The 18,657-nt window shown below is 34.8% G+C and overlaps 1 protein-coding gene across 1 annotated transcript in view; it reads left to right on the forward strand.

Moving 5' to 3' along the window:
- NCAPD3 (non-SMC condensin II complex subunit D3) overlaps positions 1–18,657 on the forward strand; it is a 108,723-nt gene that overhangs the window by 57,276 nt on the left and 32,790 nt on the right. The window contains exons 20-23 of the mRNA XM_051986645.1: positions 3,320–3,427; positions 5,427–5,538; positions 5,644–5,751; positions 8,967–9,205. Of these exons, the coding sequence (XP_051842605.1) occupies positions 3,320–3,427; positions 5,427–5,538; positions 5,644–5,751; positions 8,967–9,205 (567 nt within the window). The remainder of the gene's footprint in view (positions 1–3,319; positions 3,428–5,426; positions 5,539–5,643; positions 5,752–8,966; positions 9,206–18,657) is intronic.

Below are 18,657 nucleotides of genomic sequence, written 5' to 3' on the forward strand. Positions count from 1 at the left end.
GTAGATAGACATGTAGACTAAAGCCAGATTTGAACTCGGTAAAATGTGTCTTTTTGACTCCGGATTTGGCATTCTGTAACCACTGTGCCACCAATTACCATATTTAACAGTAGGAGAAATTTAGAAGGAAGCAAGGTATGTAGGATGGTTTTGAAAATAATGTCTATTATTATATACATCATACAATAGACACTCCTGATTTTATACAAAATCCTCTTTGTGTGTGGAAATGTCATTTTTTGTAGTTTAAATTCAAAATATTAAAAATTAAATGTTTAAAGAAGATAAAAATGATAGTCTTCAGGTATGTAATAAGAAATTTTCTGACATGGCCAATATGGTTTCTCTGTTTAATGATATTTTGTTAGAAATGTAGATTCATTCTGGGAGCCAGGAGAAATTATTAGAATGTAATAAAAAAAATTTAAAAAACCAAAAAGCATAAAGTATTTTTCAAAATATCTTATTTTTCCCCAACCACATTTGAAAATTATTTTAACATTCTTTTTTTAAATTTTGAGTTCCAAATTCTCATCCTTCTTCCTTTCCCCCTCCCTGAGACAGCAAACAATTTGATGTAGGTTATACATGGGCAATCATGAAAACATATTTCCATGTTAGTCATGTCGTAAAAAAAGGCAGGACCTCCCTCCCCACCTAAAAAAAAACCCAAACATTAAAAAGATAAAGAGAGTGAAAAATAGTATGCTTAATCTTCATTCAAAACTTCTTCAGATCTCTGGAAATAGATAGCATTTTTTCATCATGAGTTCTTTGGAATTACCTTGCATCACTGTTGCTGAGAATAGCCCAGTCATTCATAGTTAATCATCATACAGTATTGCTGTAACTATGAACAAAAGTTTTCCTGGTTTTGTTCACTTCACTTTGCATCAGTTAGTGTAAATCTTTCTAGGTTTTTGTGAAATTATTCTGCTCATCATTTTCATAAAAGCACAAAAGGATTCCATTACAATCACATACTATAACTTGTTCAGACATTCCCTATTTGATGAATGTCCTTCAATAAGCATAAAGCATTTTTTACAAAATAGATTGGGAAGATTTAACCTAGAAAAAAAGAACATTTAGCAGAAAAGAGATGATTACTGTTTCCTTCTTAGTTATAGATAAGACTACATAGCCTCATATATTGTTATTAATACAAAGATACTCCATTGATGTGAAATATTTAAAAGACAGTTTTGTGAAAGAATTAATTTTGGCCTACTTAGTTTTGGAGAACAGCACTAGAGCCAGTGGTTGGAAGGTATTGGTATTTGAAGGAGATGATAGAAATGTTGATAACATTTGGAAAATATTCCAAATTTTGAGAGCTGTACAAAAATAGAATGTATTCATTTGAGAAGTGTAATGAGTTTGTCATCAAATGAAGCCAAAGTGATTTCCTCTAAAGGGTATTTTAGTAGGGATTCCTATATCAAGTAATATTTGATAAGTTGGTCTTTGAAGATTTTGTCCTTACAAATTGATATAAAGTGTCAGTTAACAATTTCACTTTTATAACTATGAGCTGTTTGTTATTAATTGCTTCCTTTTATTCAAATTAATGGCTATAATGAAAAGCCCTTCTGGTCCGCATATTTTCTTTTATTTATCTTATCTTTGGAGATAGTCCATTTTACAGTTGTAATAACATGTAATTTATACAATATAATGGTTGTTTCACACACAACATAGTTTGAAATCTAATTAATTGAAAGTAATGAATTGTTTCCTACATAAATTTTAGCTGGTATTTTCTTCTGTTGTATCATGAATGTCAACTAATAAAGTGATTGCTTTTTGCTTGATTTTCTTCAGCATCTTTATTTAGAACAGTTTAAGACATTTTTATTTTTATTTTTTTTATTTTTTATTTTTTATTTTTATTTTTTTAGTTTAAGACATTTTTAAAAGAAATTTTAGGTGAAGAACATTTTCTTAAATCAAACAAATAACAAAAATAGTATGTATTAAATGAAAGAGAAAGACAGATGATAAGGTGACTATCAGAGTATTTGATCCCAGTCTTTATATTAAGGAGAGACATAATCTAGCTAACTTTCGCTTTATCTTAGAGATAGAATGGAAGCATGGATTTCAGAAAGCCTTAAGTTCCTGGTTGATATTATGACTCAGGTCATACAAGTCATACAAGTAACAATAATGAAGGGGCAGTTAGATGGGCTCAGTGAATGGACTGGAGTTTGGAAGATTTGTGTTCAAATCTGTCTCTTATGGCCACTTAGTAGTCACTTAATAACTGTGTGACCCTGCCTGGGCAAGTCTTTTAAACTCTTGTCTTAATCCACTGAAGAAGTTACTCCAGTATCTCTACCAAGAAATCCCCCTGGCCACTATAGTCCATGGGGTTACAAAGAGTTGGACATGATTTAACATCTAAATAGAAACAACATTGAAATTAATTTAAAATATTTAAAAACTATTTGTGTTAAAGGAGAACATTTTGATTATAATATCAGTGAGAAATTGGATCAGTTAGAAAAGACATTTGTATATTTTCTTTCCTTCTGCCATATAGAATTGATAATATGGGGTGGAGATGGATAATGCAAAAGATCCCAGGATCATACCTTTAGAGCTAGGTCCTTTGAGCCCATCTCTTCCAATTACTTCCTTCTATAGATGGCCCAAAGAAGCCATGAGATTTGCCCATGGTCCCACAGGCCATATAAAAACTAGGACTGAACCTCAGGTTCTCTGACTCCAAATCCAGCAAGCACTCTTTCCATTGAATTATTTCTCTGAACCATTATAGACTTCAAGGGGAAATATGCTGTAGCAGTCCAGAGATATATAGTAAGCATTTATTTGTTTTCAGTAACAAAGTGACAAAAAAGTACCTCTGTTTTTTTCTTTATAATGATGTTATTCCAATTTAGGCCACTAGCCTCTTTCTACATATATGCCTATTTTGACCTTGTACTAAAGTATGGAAGTCAAGAGGAGAGTAACTGGTCAAAAATAGACTCTTCCTAATAAATATCATTTAACCAATTCTCACAGCCAAATTACTGAATAAAAGTATGTCTTTATTCTTGGCAGTTTTTTGACTGAGAAATTCTATAGTGTGACATACAGCAAAGAAAAGATACAAAAGCATGCTGGTTGGGCTTTTTTTTTTTTTTTAATTATCACTTTTGAAGAAAACAATTCATTGTTTTAGATAGTTGTATCTATTACGTAGATTAGGGTGTAGGATATAAAATCTTTGAATGCTGGGATTATTTTCATTTTTTTTTTCTCTATATCCCCTAATAAATGTTGATTATATCCTCTATTTACTTTGGCATAGGAATTACTGAACCAGGTGTGTGTTGATATCCTCTCCACGTGTGAGAACTACATTTCTAAAGTTGTTCTTAAAGAAGGTGGAACAGTAAATATGGAAGAAGACTTATTGGTAAGCATTTACCCTTTTTTAGCCTTTCCTTTTCTCCTTTTTTAATGTCCAAATTTAAAATTTTTTAAAAATTTAATACACATCTCAAACATTGTTGGAGAATTAGGGCTTTTTGAGTGGATACCCATCAGTTGGCGAACGGCTGAATAAGTTATGGTATATGAATGTTATAGAATATTTTTTTTTATAAGAAACAATCAGGAGGATGATTTTAGAGAGGCTTGGAGAGACTTACATGAACTGATGCTAAGTGAAGTGAACAGAAGCAGGAGATCATTGTACACGACAACATCAGTATTATATGATGATCAATTCTGATGAATATGACTCTTTAGAACAATGAGATGATTGATCCGAGCTCCAGTGATTTTGTGATGAAGAGAGACATCCACACCCAGAGAGAGAGAGGACTGTGGGAACTGACATAACATTCTCACGTTATTTGATATTGTCCACTTGCATTTTGTTTTCTTACTCATTTTTCTTTCCTTTTTGATCTGATTTTTCTTGTGCAGCAAGAGCATTGTATAAATATGTTTACACACATTGAATTTAACATATATTTTAACATGTATAACATATATTGGATTGCTTGCCATCTAGAGGAAAGGATGGAGAAAAGGATGGGAAAATCTGAAACACAAGGCTATGCAGGGGGTCAATATTGAAAAATTATCTGTGCATATGTTTTGAAAATAAAAAGTTTTTTTAAAAAATAAATTTAAAATAAATGTTTTTTTGAAAAAGAGAATTAGGGCTTTTACGCAATTAAAAAAATAAAACCCCAACAGTTTTTTGGTTACATTCTTATTTTCTAGAATAACTCTGTGAGAAACTTGATTACAACAGGGCAAACATAAAAATGTTATATGTTAGTTAAAAGCAAACATAGAAATAATAAGAAAAGTAAATGATAAGCTGAGTTTACTTGTTACTTACCTTTTGAAAGAGAAAAGTACCTTGTAAAATATTGGAGTTTCCAAATATAGAATCAGTTAGTGCTGGATGGCTCCAAAATAATGTCTAAAATAAAAATGAGATGCTTTAGAATTCAAAACATATCTGACCTCTGAGAGGCATGATGATTTTTTTTACACAATCTTCTTACACTCCCTGCTATGAAATATATTTCAGTTCAAGGTATTCCTTCAAAGGGAGTAGTGAATGTTTAGCTTAATTAATTGATTTATGGGGTGCAAGTCAAAAAATATTTTGTGATAACTCTGAAAAATACCAATATTAGCATCTGACACCATCTAGTGAAGGCAATAATGAGTTAATTCTTGATGTTATTCAATACAGGCCGTCATTTTTAAAAATCAGGTCATTTTTCTAATCCATCTGAAACTTAAGAGAAAACTTACCTTATAGTCCCTTTTTCCTTTGCTAGCCTAGCACGTGTAGTTTGGAGTGATTGGAAACCATCTTTATTTTTCAGAGAAGAATGTTAGTGCCTAAGGCATTATTGTGTATATATTTTTATATTAAATATCAGTAACAGTAGGAATGAAAATCAGATAATACTGTTAAGTTAAATATATGCCACCAACAATTATGGCATAGTTAAGATAAATATAAAGAGGATTTTTTCAATGTGAAGTAATTGGATTTTATTAAATGGAACTTCTTATTATCATTGTCAAATATTCAGCCAAAAATATATTTAAAATTATAAATTATATTTTTAAACAAAGGACTAAAGATTTCTTTTGGTCCATTAGAAAGAATGGTCATTTTAAAGATTTTGAGAGTTTCCCGTCAGTTTTGCTTTTGATGAGGTAAGTTAGCCTAAAATAATTTTTAATACCTAACAATTTAACATTTCAGAGTACAAAGGAGAAAAATGTTTTAGCTAATAGTAACCATAATTTGTCTCATTCTGTTTTTTGGTTTATTTTATTCAGAACAGTTGCCGCTGACTTTGTTGTTGAAAAATGATACATCAGTTATGGAATTCTTTTTTTTCCATGTTTGTTTACAAAACTGCTTCTCTTTGTAGGTGAGACATATCTTTACCTTAGGAGAGGTGGCCCAGCTGTGTCCAGCCAAAGTGGGAAAACGTGTCTTCCTTCTGATTCAATCTATTCTGGCTTCTGTTGATGAAGACCAATGTAAGGCACATGAAGTTAGTTAACTCAATGTAATATAGCACTGCCAAAAGACAATATTAACATGAAGAATATATGCAAATTTTTACTTTTTTTCTGTCTCCTCAGTACCTTCATCTCAAGATAATTATAATCTTCCAGCTTCTCAACCACTGTCCCAGTTCAGAGGCTCTGTCATGCCTCCACTGATAAGAGCCCACACTGTTATTACTTTAGGTAAGAGTAGCATAAGAACATTGTTATGAAAAACTGATTCTTTGTTTTTTGCCTTTAAATAGTTTTGTAGTTCCTTAAATAAGAATAATTATGGTACTGTGTTACAAGTTCCTGAGTTTACAATTGCTATAGCTATAGTTTTTAGAAATAATGTCTAGTAGCATGCCCAAATTTCCATGTATAGCAGAATGCTAATGGGGGGAAAGGTGATGCATTGATGACACTTTGATCTTTATTATATGAGACTGTTAGAAGAATTCCTGTGTTGGATTAAAGAGAAAGAGGTCCAAGAACATGCTATTGTATTGCAATTCTAAACATTTGTATGTTTTCCTTGATTGTTGACAAGAGGAACACATCATTTATCAGAAGTTAGCATTTGTAAAAGGAGGTTTTAGGTATTAAGAACATTTCTCTGTGAACCATAACTGTTAAAGAAGCTTTAAAAAAGCCTCTTAGAAATGAAGTAAATAAATTAAAATTAAATTAATTAATAAAATTAAAGATAGAAATTAATAAATTAAATTAAAAATGATTGTTCTTTAAGGTAATTTTTAAAAATGTCTGGGAGATGTTCTTTATAACAGTATACAGTAAGCTAGACTTGCAAAACACACGGAATGACAATAAGCATTTATATAGCACTTACTGTATGCCAGGTGTGTGCTTATTATAAAAAAACTATCATTTGATCCTTACAACAACTCTGTGAGGGAGGTGCTATTATTATCCCCATTTTGAAGGGATATTCAGTTGAGGAAACTGAGGCAAACAGGACAGGTGACTTGTCTAAAGTAATACAGCTAACTGAGGCTGGATTTGAATTCAGGTCTTTTTGACTCCAAGCCTATTACTCTATCCACTGTAGCATCAGCTATCTGAAATAGCTAAAAATTTTAGTCGGGTTTCCTCCCATTAGAAAGAATAAATAAATAAATAAAATTAATGACATATTTTCTTTCATACTTAACTCAATACTTGCTCAATTCAGTTGATATTAATTAAGTTGCCATCAAATTGAATTATGTTGTATGTAAAGCACTAGCCCAAGAGTCAAAAATTTAGGTACTGGTCATGGTTCCACTGAAATTATGAAGTTATTTGCACAAGAGTATATCTATAGTAAAGAAAACTTGGAGAAGTAGTGAGGTGGAATAGAAAAGACACTGAATTAATTATGAGGAAACATGGTTCCTAATCCCATTAGATCAGGTCTCTGGTGTCATACTCAGAAAGAGGGACCTGTAAACCATACAGAAGGCTTCCTTTGGGATTCATATTTGCTAAGTTTAAAAATATATTATTATCTATATTGTTTTTATTTATTTGCTTATTGTTTATTTTGTTAAATATTTCCCAGTTACATTTTAATTTGATTTGGGCTGCAATTGGTAGTGTTATGGGCTACATATGACCCATTGGGCACATGTTTAACACTTCTGGACTAGATGATTTGAAGTTCCTTTTTGTTTGTGTCTGGGAAAGACACAAAGATAGGGATATAGAGTTGCACATATTTGAGAAGTAATCTATCTTGTCTGATGATGATGAAGAGGTCAGCCAGGTAAGTGGATGTAAGAGAATGGATGTGAAGGTATGATTGATAGTACCTTGCAACTCATTGTAGGAAGAAGTAAGAGTCATTGGTAACTTTGAGGTTACAAACCTAGGTGAGCGAAATGTAAGGGAGAGCTTAAGGAGAAAGATGATTTCTGTTTGGACATGTGAGATGCGTATGAGAATTGGAGAGTCATGTATACTTGATGCTCAGAAGAGAGACTAGGATGTATATTTAAATATTAGTTATATCTATAGAGAAATAGTTGAATCCATCAGTTATCCATTGGTAATATCATCAAGAAAGAATATAGGGAAAAAAAGGACAAGGATTGAGTTCTAAGATACACTCACACCAAGAGAGATCATGAATAATGATCCAGTAGGAAACTGAGAAGGATAAGGCAGGAAGATGAATACCCCAGAGAGAGCTATTTCATGGAAATCTAGGGTGGAGAGAGTATTCAAAGAGTTTGGCTGTAAAAGAGAGAACAGGTTCAGGACAATAGCTTGAGCCCATGGTATGAAGCAAAGGGGTTTTTGTTGTTTGTTATCTTGTTTTTTAAGTGGGAGAATCTTGAGCATGATTTGCAATAGGGAAGGACTCAGTAAGTAGAAGTAGAAAATTAGTGAGGTAGAATTACAGGAGTAGTGATTCTAGATGCAAAAACCAGAGGAAAGGATGGGAGGGGATAAGATCAAGGGCACAATTAGAGAGGGCAACTGTGGATTGGAGGAATATGCAAACAGAAGAAGCTAATGGGATTGACCTCAATTTTTTCAGTGAAGTATGAAATGAAAGCTTTTGAAAGAGGTACAGAAGATAAGGGGATATTCACAACCATGGTGAGCTGAGGAGTAGAATACAAGATTTGCCTTGCTGCAGTTAGGGCCCACTTGAGAATAGATTAAAAACATAGTGCATTTATCCTAGTAGCATGTGAATAAGAATGGAAAAGAAAGGTAGGCATGTAATATGTTGCAAAACTTAATAATATATCTAAGAACTGAAGCTTATGGATTGAGAATTCACTTGTTTAAATAATATAATCTATATGTTATCAAAATTAGTTGTGGAAAAATAAATTGTTCATCAAAGTTAAGTAAAATACTCAAGGCAGTAATACATCTTCTTTTTGGAAAATTAAAGATTATATATCAAAATCTTGTGAGCTAAAAAAAAAGTGTTAGTGGGGAGGGATAAGGAGCATAAATAGAAGATAAAGTTTGTCAAAGCAGAAGAAGCATATGAACAAGAATACAAGAATTTAGGACATAGAGGAAATAAATAACCACTACCAAGAAAATTCAATTCTTACATTTTGGATTCCAAGTTCAGTGCCTCATCTGTTAAGTTTTCTTGGTTCCTTTCAGGTATATGTTATTTGTAAGGATGATACATCGCCTAATAGACAAAGGAAGTTTATTTTATTAGGCTTTGACTCTTCATGGAATGTTTCTCATAAAATCTCTAGTATTTACTTTCTTTAAAGATACTTTGCCTTGAACTTTTTAATATGTGCAATTTTACTTTAGTTTCTTATATTGGCTTCATGCTGATTGGTTTGTATTGACTTATAGTAAGTGAAAACTTAGCCTCAGATTATTTAGACATAAAATAGAACATGCCATTATTGATTAATTCTCTCCTATTACAGGCAAATTATGTTTACAGCATGAAGATTTTGCAAAGAAGTGCATTGCAGCCCTGGTGCGTGAGCTGGAGGTGTGTGAAGAAGTGGCTGTCCGTAATAATGTGATTATTGTTCTGTGTGATTTGTGTATTCGCTACACGGTCATGGTGGACAGATACATTCCCAATATCTCTGTGTGTCTGAAGGACTCGGATCCTTTCATCCGAAAGCAGACTCTTATTTTGCTGACCAATCTTTTACAGGTATGTAAAGTTTATGCAATCAAAGCCATAAATAGCTTCTATGTGCAAAGCATAATATTAGACACTAATATACATAATACTGTCCTCAATTTTCAAAAGCTGTAGAAAGCTCAGAAAGTCTTAAGTCTTAGGAAAAAGTACTAGAATTTGTCTATTTGGCATCTCCCATTTCCTTTAAGACATAGTAGACTTTAAAAAAAAAAAAAAAGACATAGTAGACTTCTTAAACTCACCATGTCTAAAACTAAATTCAGTATCTTTTCTCCAACCTCTATACTCTTTTCCCCTGTTACTGTCAGGGTCATCACCAACCTCCTAGTCCCCCAGACTAGTAACTTAGGTGTCATTCTCAATTCCTCACTAATCATTCTCTTTTCATGGACTTTTGATTTAACCTTTTCATCATCATTCCTCCTTTTCTTCTCTGATAACTGTTCCTATACTGTTGTAAGCTTCTATTGCCTACATTTGGACTATGGCACCCTGCTGGTGAGTTTGTCTGGCACAATCCATTCTTCCATTCAATCCATCTTCCACTCATCTACCAAAGTTATTTTCCTAAAGTACAGGGCTGACCATGTTATCCCTGCTCTGTAAACTCCAGTGGCTTTATGACCTCTTGGAAAAAATCCTTTTAGTTTTTGAATCCCTTCATAACTTAGCATTTCTTCTCCCTTTTACCTCCCCTCCTCCCCCCGCCCCTTCCAATCTTCTTAAGAAATCTTCACCATGTCCTCTTTACTCTAGTGATACTGGCCTTCTGTGATATTGTTTCACAAACAAGATAATCCACGCCTTGGTTTCAGGGATTTTCACTGGCTGTCCCTTGTACTGGGAATGCTTTCCTTTCTCATTTCTGCCTACCTTCAAGTTCCAATTAAAATCCCATTTTCTACAGGAAGCTTTTCCCAATCCTCTTATTTTTAGTATCTTCCTTTTAATTATTTTTTATTTATCTCTATATAGGTTTTTGGCAGTTATTTGGTGTCTCCGCCATTAGATTGTAGCTCCTGAGCAGCAGAGACTGTCTCTTGCCTTTTTTTTGGTGTGTCCTTAGTATGCTGAGTATGAAATAAAAGCTTTTGAAAGAGGTACAGAAGATAAGGGGATATTAACAACCATGGTGGGGAGCTGAGGAGTAGAATACAAGATTTGCCTTGATGCAATTAGGGCCCAGTTGAGATTAGATAAAAACATAGTGCATTTACCCTAGTAGCATGTGAATAAGAATGGAAATCTTGTGCTTGCCCCTGGTAGGCACTTAATAATTTCTTATTGATTAATTGATCGACAATTTGGAGTTATCTGGTGATTTTGAAAAAAGCAATTTTAGAAGAAGGATGAAATGAAAGGAGACCAAAACTGGGGTGGTTAGAGTTTGGAGGAGTTGGGAAAGGGCGCTGGCCCACATGGCCGCAACTCCAACTATGGGCCTTGGAGTCAGCAGTAACAACATCTGCAGCAGTTTTGGGAGCTCTCACTGCCCAGAGATGATAAGGGAGTTGGATAAGTAGTCAGAAAGAGATTATAGGGGCTTTCTTTACTAGTACTGGGCGAGACCAAGTGTCATTTGGCAACTCCACTACCTGTTTCTCAGTTCCTGGTTGCAGTTGCAGGGTGGAAATGGTTTGTGTTCATGGTTGCAAAGAAATAGAGCCCCTAACTCGATTAGAACCAGAATGCTTGCTACAAGAGTTCCTAGTTGCCCAAACAATTCCTCAGGCTGGTGCAGACTGATTGGCACCTATCTTGCCTTCAAAAGAAACACTAGGAGTGCAAACAACTTACTACGGCAACTTAAGAGGGGCTTTATTCTTTTCTTTTTTTTTTTTATTTGTTTGCAAAGCATATGCATGGGTAATTTTTCCAACACTGACCCTTGCAAAACCTTTTATTTCAAATTTTCCCCACCTTCCCTCCATCCCCTCCCCTAGCTGGCAAGTAGTTCTGTACATGTTAAATATGTTGAAATATATGTTAAATCCAATATATGTATACATATTTATACAGTTATCTTGCTGTTCAAGAAAAATCAGATCAAGAAGAAAGAAAAAGAAAAACTGAGAAAGAAAACAAAATGCAAGCAAATAACAGAGAGAGTGAGAATGCTATATTGTGGTCCACACTCATTTCCCTTAGTTCTCTCTCTGGGTGTAGTTGACTATTCATCACTGAACAAGTGGAACTGGTTTGAATCATCTCAATGTTGAAGAGAGCCACATCCATCAGAATTGTCATATAGTCTTGTCTCTCTGGGATATAAGCCCAGGAGTAACACTGCTATATCAAAGGTATGCACAGTTTGACAATTTTTTGAGCATAGTTCCAAACTGCTCTCCAGAATGGTTGGATCTGTTCACAGTTCCACCAGCAATATGTCAGTGTCCCAGTTTTCCCAATCCCCTCCAACATTCAGTATTATCTTTTCCTGTCATCTTAGCCAATCTGAGAGGTGTGTAATGGTATCCCAGAGTGGTCTTAATTTGCATTTCTCTTATCAATAGTGATTTGGAGCATCTTTTCATTTCAGTTGACTCATGAACATTAAAAATTGTTAATGTGACTATTACAGGACTTCAAAATCTGCAGGAATCATTGGATTCCTTGACTTATGAAGTAATGGACAATAGATTGGTTTTGGATTATTTTTAGACTTATGGACATATATAATTCCTCATGTTGATTCATGTTGTTTGTTACATCACTACTAGCCTGTGTTATATTATTATATGCTTATGTAATACCTCCCATGCTGATGGATTTATGTATATCTGTTTCAAGTGAGACCCTTCAGCCCAGAAAAAACCTTCTAACAATATCTGGTTTGGTGTTCTTACCTCTCTGAAAAGTCAGGGAGGGAATAATCATCTCCTTTTTGGTGTTTTCACCTCTTTTCCTGAGAAGTCAGGGAGGGTGTGACCATCTGTGTTCTAAAAAAAAAGAAAGTGGAAGATGTAGAGGGCTGGAATTCTGGAGAAGTATATTTGAAGGGAGGAATTGATGAGACAATGATTATCTGGTTTACATATACTTAGTACTTAGCATGGTGATGTAATAGTTCTCTAGTTCACACATATTCAGTATGCTGTAATGATGTAATTATAATAACGTATATAAGAACTGGGAACAGGCAGTCATACCTAAGTCAGACAAAGCAATGGCTTCTCAGTCAGATCAGAGAACAGCAATAGCCTCTCAGTCTCCTTGTATCGTTCTCTCACAGATCCATTCTGCAGGTCTGGGTTGGATCTCCAGCAGCCGCTGTCAGGTGGCTCCTGTATGCCAACACTGTCCCAAAAGCTAGGGCCTTTGGGTTTGTCAAATACTAGATTGCTATAATCAATCATTGACTATTTTGTTCTGTGAACCTAAACTACTCCACTGATCAACTTCTCTATTTTAGCCCTGTCTCGGGTCCTTTCCTCTATTGCCAACTGATGTTTCTTGGGTCTTCTTCTTTCGTTTCAAGGGTTTTCTCTTTTCTGTCTCTCTCTGATGGATAAGGCAAATATGGCTTGTTGGCACTCATCTGATTCCTTCTCCATCTGTAGAGATACAAGCAAATCCTCTCTCCCAAACAGTTAACTTGTCTGGTCCCTTCCATTCTTTCTTAAATCAGTCAACATCCTCCATTTTCCAGATTTCTTTTTTTACAACAAATACAGGGGAATTCCAAGGACTTAGAGAAGGTTGTAAGTGTCCTTGGTCAAGTTGCTCCTGTACTATATCAAATAAGGCCTGAATTTTTTCATTTTGTAAGAACCATTGTTCCACCCACACTGATGTATCAGTTTTCCATTGAATAGGAACAGGTAAGAGTATTGGCAGGCCTTCAACAGCAGCCTTGCCTAAAAAGCAGAAGTACTCAATTGTAATCTGTAACCTCCCACCCAGAGGTTACTGATTGTTAGTCTTGCCTAATCCCAGGCCTTCAGAAATCTTACCCAATCATAGTTCTTCAGAGATTTCTGGCCACTGTCTCTTTACGCAGTGGTTCTCGTGTCCAACAGAGTGCCCAGACACAGTGACTTGCAAGCACAAGACTTTATTCCATGTATTCACATCCTGCACTCCTCCTGCACTCTTACTGAACTCCTGCTGACTCCTATTAAACTCCAACTACTTCCTGGTCCCCACTGCTTATATGGGGTCTGTGAGGTCACATGCACAGCCAATAAGGGAAGGAGACATCTCCTGTTGATGCGTTCTCAACATGACCAGAGCTTCCCGTCACTAGGCATCTGTACCGGCTGCAGAGATCATATCCGGGTGCCTCAGGCATCAAAGCCTCTTTACTTCCTCTTACATTATGTGAGGTTCTTCCCCTGACCCTTACAGTAATCCAAACTGTTCTAAAATGTCTCTTCCCCACAGATTGATGGGGATTTTTTCAACTATAAAAGGAATAAAAACTCCTGATTCAAACTTCATATGTCCATCTCAAAGGAGTAGCACTAACTTTAGCTGCTATTGATTCTCCTATGTCAAATATGTAGGTGTCTGTCTTAATCTCTGGCCTGTGACTGGGCCAGTTGGCACCTCTAATGACTGTATGATATGCACCTGTGTCTACCACCCCTTTCAGTGGCATGCCATTTACATAGATAGTGAGCATTGGACAGCTGTAATAGCTGCAGTCCAGAATATTTCTGAATTCTGTTTCTGGGAGTCAAAATGTGGGTAAATATCACCAGATTGCCTATTAGGAGGCTGTATCAGTAAACCTAATGCTATTACTTCTGGTTGATAAGTCACACATTGTCTACCAGTATATTATAGTGACTGAGATATTAGCTACACATTCCCCAGTTTCCCACATCAGTGTATGGATAGACACTGTTTTGTGAGTGCTCTCAGGAGGTGAAATGGTCAAGCCTACTGTGCCTGGAGGCAAGGGATCCATAGGCTGGACAAAGACATTTTTTTTTTCCCATTAGTTCCCTTAAAATTCTTAACATTTTGTTCTTCAGATGAATTTTTTTTTTTTTTTTTTTCTAGGTCGGTAAAATAGTTTCTTGGAAGTTTGATTGGTATTGTACTAATGAATAGATTAGTTTAGGGAGTATTGTCATCTTTGTTATATTTGCTCGACCTATCCATGAGCACTTGATATTTTTCCAATTGCTTAGATCTGATTTTTTTTGTTGTTGTTGGAAAGTTTTTGTAGTTTTGCTTATATAGTTCCTGGCTTTCCCTTGGCAGATAGATATTAGCAACAGTTGTTTTAAATGGAATTTCTCTTTGTATCTCTTGCTGTTGGATTTTGTTAGTGATGTATAAGAATGCTGATGATTTATGTGGATTTATTTTGCATCTTGCAAGTTTGGTAAAGTTGTGGATTGCTTCTAATAGTTTTTTAGTTGATTCTCTAGGGTTCTCTAAGTATACCATCATATGCAAAGAGTGATAATTGTTTTCCTCATTACCTATTCTAATTTTTTAATCTCTTTTTCTTATTGCCAAAGCTAGTGTTTCTAATACAATATTGAATAGTAATGGTGATAGTGGGCAACTTTGTTTCACCCCTGGTCTTAATTGGGAATGGTTCTAATTTATCCCCATTACACATGATGCTTGCTGATGGTTTTAAATAGAAGCTATTGACTGTTTAAGTGATAGTCCATTTATTCCTATACTCTCTAGTATTTTTATTAGAAATGGATGTTGGATTTTACCAACTGCTTTTTCTGCATCTATTGAGATAATCATATGGTTTTTGTTAATTTGGTTATTGATATAGTCAATTATGCTAATAGTTTTCCTAATATTGAACCAACCCTTCATTCCTGGTATAAATCCTACTTGGTCGTAGGGTATTATCCTGGGGATGATTTTCTGTAATCTCTTTGCTAGTATTTTATTTAAGATTTTTGCATCATTATTCATTAGGGAAATTGGTCTATGATTTTCTTTCTCTATTTTCATTTTACGTGGTTTAGGTATTAGTACCATGTCTGTTAAAAAAGGAATTTGGTAGGCGTCCTTCATTTCCTATTTTTTCAAATAGTTTATATAGTATTGGAGTTTATTGTTCTTTAAATGTTTGGTAGAATTCACATCCATCCATTCAAATCCATCTGGTCCTGGGGATTTTTTCTTAGGGAGTTGATTAATAGCTTGTTCTATTTCTTTTACTAAAATGGGACTATTTAAGTAATTTGTTTCCTCTTCTGTTAATCTGGGTAATCTATATTTTTGTAGATATTTCTCCATTTCACTTAGGTTGTCCAATTTATTGGCATAAAGTTGAGCAAAGTAACTCCTGATAATTGCTCTAATTTCCTCTTCATTTGGTAGATAAGTTCTCCCTTTTCGTTTTTAAGACTAACAATTTGATTTTCCTCTTTCCTTTTTCTAATCAAATTAACTAAAGGCTTATCTATTTTTTTTTCATAAAACCAACTCTTAGTTTTATTTATTCAGTAGTTTTTTTAGTTTCAATTTTATTGATCTTTTATTTTTAGGATTTCAAGTTTAGTATTTATTTGATTGGGGGTTTTTTATTTGTTCTTTTTCTAGCTTTTTTAGTTGCAAGCCCAATTTATTGATTTTCTCTTTCTCTCTTTTATGCAAGTAAGCATCTAGAGATATAAAATCTCTCCTTATTAAATCTCTCCTTATTACTGCTTTGGCTGCATCCCACAAATTTTTCTTCATTTAATTTTTTTTTTCCTTTTTGTATTTGTCCAATTGAATTTTTAAATGAGTTGTTTTGTTCTATGGAATTTTTTTCCATTTCACAAATTCTATTTTTTAAGGAATTATTTTCTTTTTCTGTATAACAAATTCTGTTTTTATGAGAGTTGCTTTCTTTTTCCATTTTATCAAATCTTTTAATGAGTTATATGCCTTTTCCAAACCTCTTGCAAAGCTTTTATTTCCTTTCCCCATTTTTCTTTTACCTCTCTTTTAAGATCCTTTTTAATTTCTTCTAGGAGAGCCTTGTGTTATCACCTTTTGGGCTTCATCTGGAGACAATCTGCCTTTAGTCTCCTCAGGAGTTGAAATCTGTTCTTCACTTTCACCATAAAAGCTATCTATTGTCAGAGTTCTCTTTGTTACACATTAAAAAAAAAAAAAAAAAAAAAGTTAACGTCTGCTTTCAGGGCAAGGAAGGTTTTCCAAGCTACCTCTATAAGCATTGGCTTTCTCTATAAGGGGCTGTGGCTGTGCTGGTGGGCTTGTCCAGGTTCTGTGAGATTCTTGCGTTTTGGGGTTCACTATTTACCTTTTATGTTTGTATTGGATATTTTCTAACTTCTCTGCTGATCTACTGGCTTGCAATCAGGGAAGAATGGCCAACACTGGTATAGATTCCTGTGGATTCCTCCCCATAGATTCTCTGCCACGCGAAGTCAGCAACACCAGCAGAGTCAGCAACGCCCCAGGATTCTGTGGTGTCTGCGCTGGTGTTTGTAGTCAGCTTGTATTAGGCTGATTCCCTCTCATTTCCGATTGAAACAGACCTTTTCTGGTCTGTTTCCTCTCTCTAGATTCTCTACCATGCAAAGTCTGCACCACTAGTGGAGTCTGCACTACCCTGCAGCTCTGCACTGTCTGTATTGGTGCCTGTGCTCAGCCTGCTTGTGCTTGGCTGCTTCTCTCCTGTTTCCAATTGAAACAGACATTTTCTGGCTATTTTCGAAATTATCTTCTACTGATAATTTATTGCACTCCCAATATTTGTGGGTTCTGATGGTCCAGAGTTAATTCAGAGGCTGGATTTTGCCAATTAGTCTAAGGGTTGTAGGAGAAGATCAGAAAGAAACATGAGTCGTCTCTTCCATCTTGACTCTGTCCCCAGAATTCTACAAGGGTCAATCTTGAAAAATTATCCATGTATATGTTTTGAAAATAAAAAGCTTTAATTAAAAAAAAAATAAAGTGTAGCCATAATAATAACAATGATAACTAGTATTTGTATACCTTAAGGTTTGCAAAATACTTATCTTTTTTGGTCAGTAAGGTGCTAGAAATAGAATAGAAACCACTTGTTAATTATGTGGAGAGAATCTTTAATCAGTTAAATGGTACAGCAAATAAGAGTGCCTGGAATCACTTTAAATCCCAATTTAGTGATGCTGGGCAAATCACTTAACCACTGTCTCTCACAGTTTCCTCAACGTAAAATGGGAATAATAGTAGCACCTATGTCACAGGATTGTTTTGAGGATCAAATGAGATAGTAATTGTAAAGCCTTAACACAGTGCCTCACATATGTTATTATCTATTAGCTGGTATTAATATTATTATTTGATTGTAGTGATTATTCCAACTGTTAGTGACTTCATAGGTCATGCTGACAAAAGGATTTTCTTGGCAAAGATAATGGATGGTTTGCCATTTTCTTCTCCAGTGGATTAAGGCAAACAGGGTTAAGTGACTTGCCCAGGCTCCCACAGTTAAGAAGTGTCGGAGGTCAGATTTGAACTCAGATCATCCTGACTCCAAACTATCCATTGAGCAATCTAGCAACTTCTTTAAATTAACTGTTGTTATTTAGTTACACATGGACATCAGGTCTTTGAGGTCCATTAATTCTGTTTCTGACATTCTTTATTTCGTAGAAGTCAGGGAGGAGGTTAATTAACTGATTGCCAGAATGTTAGGGTCTTCATTGAATATTGTCAACAAGAATGAGGGTGGTCTTGGACGGAGAAGAAAACTGTAAGGGGGACACTGAAGTCATTGAGGACTTCATTCATAATGAATCATTGGGACAGAGGATCCCAGTGATTGGTAGTTGGTTGATCTTGATGGAGCTAAATAAGCAACTCTTCACATATACTTCCATTTGGAATTTAGCAAAACGTCCTACTTTGTATATGACTTCAGAAAATAGTTCCAGTTCAAAGCACAGCTTTCTCATGTCTTTGTTTATTTATTCTTTGTACCTTTGGGCTCAGATATATTAGGGCTATGTAAAGTTTGTTTATTTTTACATGGAAAATATGTCTAGACCACTATGGGGGGAACAAGGATTGCTAGCCTTTAAAAGTGGGAATTTAATTTAGTTATGTATTCTTCCATTGTATTGGGATTTTTAGTAACTTATATGCTAACCTTTTAACTGTAAACTGTAGGATTTACAACTGAAAGTAACCATAGAAATCCTATGGTTTCCTTACCTACAGTGACTAAAGCTGAGAAAACAGCCTCATTGTGATGAAGATTACCCAGATGGGCGGTCAGCTAGGTGGCACAGTAGATTAAGTGCCAGGCCTGAAGTCAGGAAGACTCATCCTTCTGAGTTCAAATCTACTATCAGACATTTTTTTAACCCTGTGCTGCTGTGAACAAGTTACGTAACCTATTTGCTTGAGTTTCTGCATCTGTAAAATAAACTGGAGAAAGAAATAACAAATACTCCAGTATCTTTGCCAAGAAAACCCCCAGATGGGGTTAGGAAGAGCTGGACATGAGAACAATATCACCCATGTAAAAAGTCGTA

Source organism: Antechinus flavipes, chromosome 3, assembly GCF_016432865.1.
Source record: "Antechinus flavipes isolate AdamAnt ecotype Samford, QLD, Australia chromosome 3, AdamAnt_v2, whole genome shotgun sequence".
In the NCBI taxonomy this organism is placed as follows: Eukaryota; Metazoa; Chordata; class Mammalia; order Dasyuromorphia; family Dasyuridae; genus Antechinus; species Antechinus flavipes.